Below are 2,281 nucleotides of genomic sequence, written 5' to 3'. Positions count from 1 at the left end.
AAAAAAAAAAAACAGCATAGATGTGTAAGCTTATTTATTAATTAATTTTATCCATTGCTTATATCTATCAGCCATTATTGATTTTGGTATTTATGTCTTTTCATAATGTTTTTAAGTTACCACATATAAAATATTTTCTACCAAAAAAGAGGTGCTATTACTAAGACATGACAATTACATGAAACACTCAATAAGGTGTGCTAGAATGGTTTGCAGTTGGTAGGAAATAGATACATAAACACAGAGTTCTTATGACAAAGTTACAAGTATGCAATCATCTGATAGATTATTCTTTGCATACCTCTTTTTATAAGGACTACAAAATATCTGACTATTTGGGTAGAAAATAGGTTGACAGCTGACTGAGGATACCTAAAAATTTGAATTTTGTTTCAAAATTTACTGAGTGGGAGGAGAATGGACACTCACATTTTTCTTCTATATAAAATTTTCTTCTCATGTAGAGTTTCCAGAAGAGAATGGAAGAAGTAAATCAAAGCACAGTGACTGAATTTATCCTTGATGGGTTAACAGATATTCCAGAACTTCAACTGCCACTTTTCCTCATCTTTCTGGGAGACTATTTGGTTACAATTGTGGGAAATATAGGCATGATCATCTTGATTATGTTCAGTTCTCAGCTTCACACACCCATGTATTATTTAGTCAGTGGTCTGTCCTTAATTGACTGCTGTCAGTCCACTGTTATTACTCCCAAAATGCTGCTAAACTTTGTGACAGAGAAGAATGTCATCTCCTACCCAGAATGCATGGCTCAGTTCTACTTCTTCTGTGTTTTTGCTGTTGCAGAATGTTACATGTTGGCTGTAATGGCATATGACCGCTATGTGGCTATCTCTAATCCTTTGCTTTACAAGGTAACCATGTCCTATCAAGTCTGTTTATGGATGATAGCTGGGGTATATGGTATGGGATTCATTAGTGCCACAGCTTATGCTATCTCCATTATGAGATTGCTTTTCTGTAAGGATAATATAATAAGGCATTATTTCTGTGATTATTTCCCATTACTAGAGCTCTCTTGCTCTAGTACTTTTATCAATGAAGTACTAGCATGGTCCCTTGATTCAATTACCATTCTTGTACCAGCTGTGACCATTCTCAGTTCTTACATCTTCATCGTCGTCAGCATCCTCAACATTCATTCTACTGGGGGAAGACTCAAGGCCTTCAGCACCTGCAGCTCCCACATCTTGGCTGTTGCTATTTTCTATGGTTCTTTAGCTTTCATGTATCTTCAACCACCATCACACAGCTCCCTGGGACAAAGTAAATTGTCATCTGTGTTTTATACCATTGTTGTGCCTATGTTGAATCCCATGATCTACAGCCTTAGAAATAAAGATGTCAAAGTTGCTCTCAATAAATTAATACAAAAGGTGAATTTCCATAAAAGAAAGACTGACTTTCATTAATAATACAGTATAAGTTCTGCAATTCATTGGAAGATATAGCCTACATACAGGATTAGTAACATTAGATGTGAGACGATTGTTAGCATATGGTATTTGGAAGAAATGTACCAAAGGTAGAAGTGGATTGTCACCTTCATACCCATGGCAAAGTGCTACTCCTTTGTATAATAGAGCTTATTCAAGACATCATCCTACTTCACCTGCTAAATATTTCCTAAGCTGTTTTATTTGGTTGGTTATGTTTTCATATATGAACCAAGCTCTGCTTAAGCAAGCCTAACATAACTTTAAATAAATGGATGTACATAAATTTCTGCAATAGTTCTTTGTTGCCTCAATGATTTATAGGTCTTCTTGTTCAATTAGCAAGTTATTCAAAAATACTATGAATAATTCAATAAATGTAGCAATAGAAATAAAATGAGATATGTAATGGGAATATTGTTTAATTCTGATTATTAAATAGTATACAGCACTATATTAGTTCATGTGTTAGCAGAGCACAGGTTCTACCATCATCCTACACACAAGGTATCTTATGCAACATTACTGTGGATATTGCAACACTTTTCTGCATAGCATAAGACCATGGTAATGAAAAAGTAACCATTACAATTAAAATTTTATTGCCTCCTCATCTCAGTTTTATTATATTTATAAATTTTAGCACATATTTATAGACAAGTCTATTTAATATATGGGAATATGGCCGATTTATGTTCTAGTTCTTCAAAATAGAATGGATGTAATTTCCTTTATATTTCAGCAGTAGTTAGAGATAGAAAGCAAAAGGAGATAGATAGATAGTTAGATAGATAGATAGATAGATAGATAGATAGATAGAT

General features: G+C 33.7%; 1 protein-coding gene across 1 annotated transcript; it reads left to right on the top strand.

The window, feature by feature from the left end:
• The first annotated feature begins 479 nt into the window (after nt 1-479).
• LOC126493477 (olfactory receptor 150-like) lies at nt 480-1,436 on the top strand. Its single transcript, XM_050130492.1, has one exon. It carries the CDS (start codon nt 480-482, stop codon nt 1,434-1,436), a length of 957 nt encoding a protein of 318 aa, XP_049986449.1.
• Nucleotides 1,437-2,281: the final 845 nt, after the last annotated feature.

Source organism: Alexandromys fortis, unplaced genomic scaffold (assembly GCF_014885135.2).
Source record: "Alexandromys fortis isolate MF-2015 unplaced genomic scaffold, M_Fortis_MF-2015_v1.1 scaffold_335, whole genome shotgun sequence".
In the NCBI taxonomy this organism is placed as follows: Eukaryota; Metazoa; Chordata; class Mammalia; order Rodentia; family Cricetidae; genus Alexandromys; species Alexandromys fortis.
The sequence above is the reverse complement of the archived record's forward strand: the minus strand, read 5'-3'. Positions and strand labels throughout refer to the sequence as shown.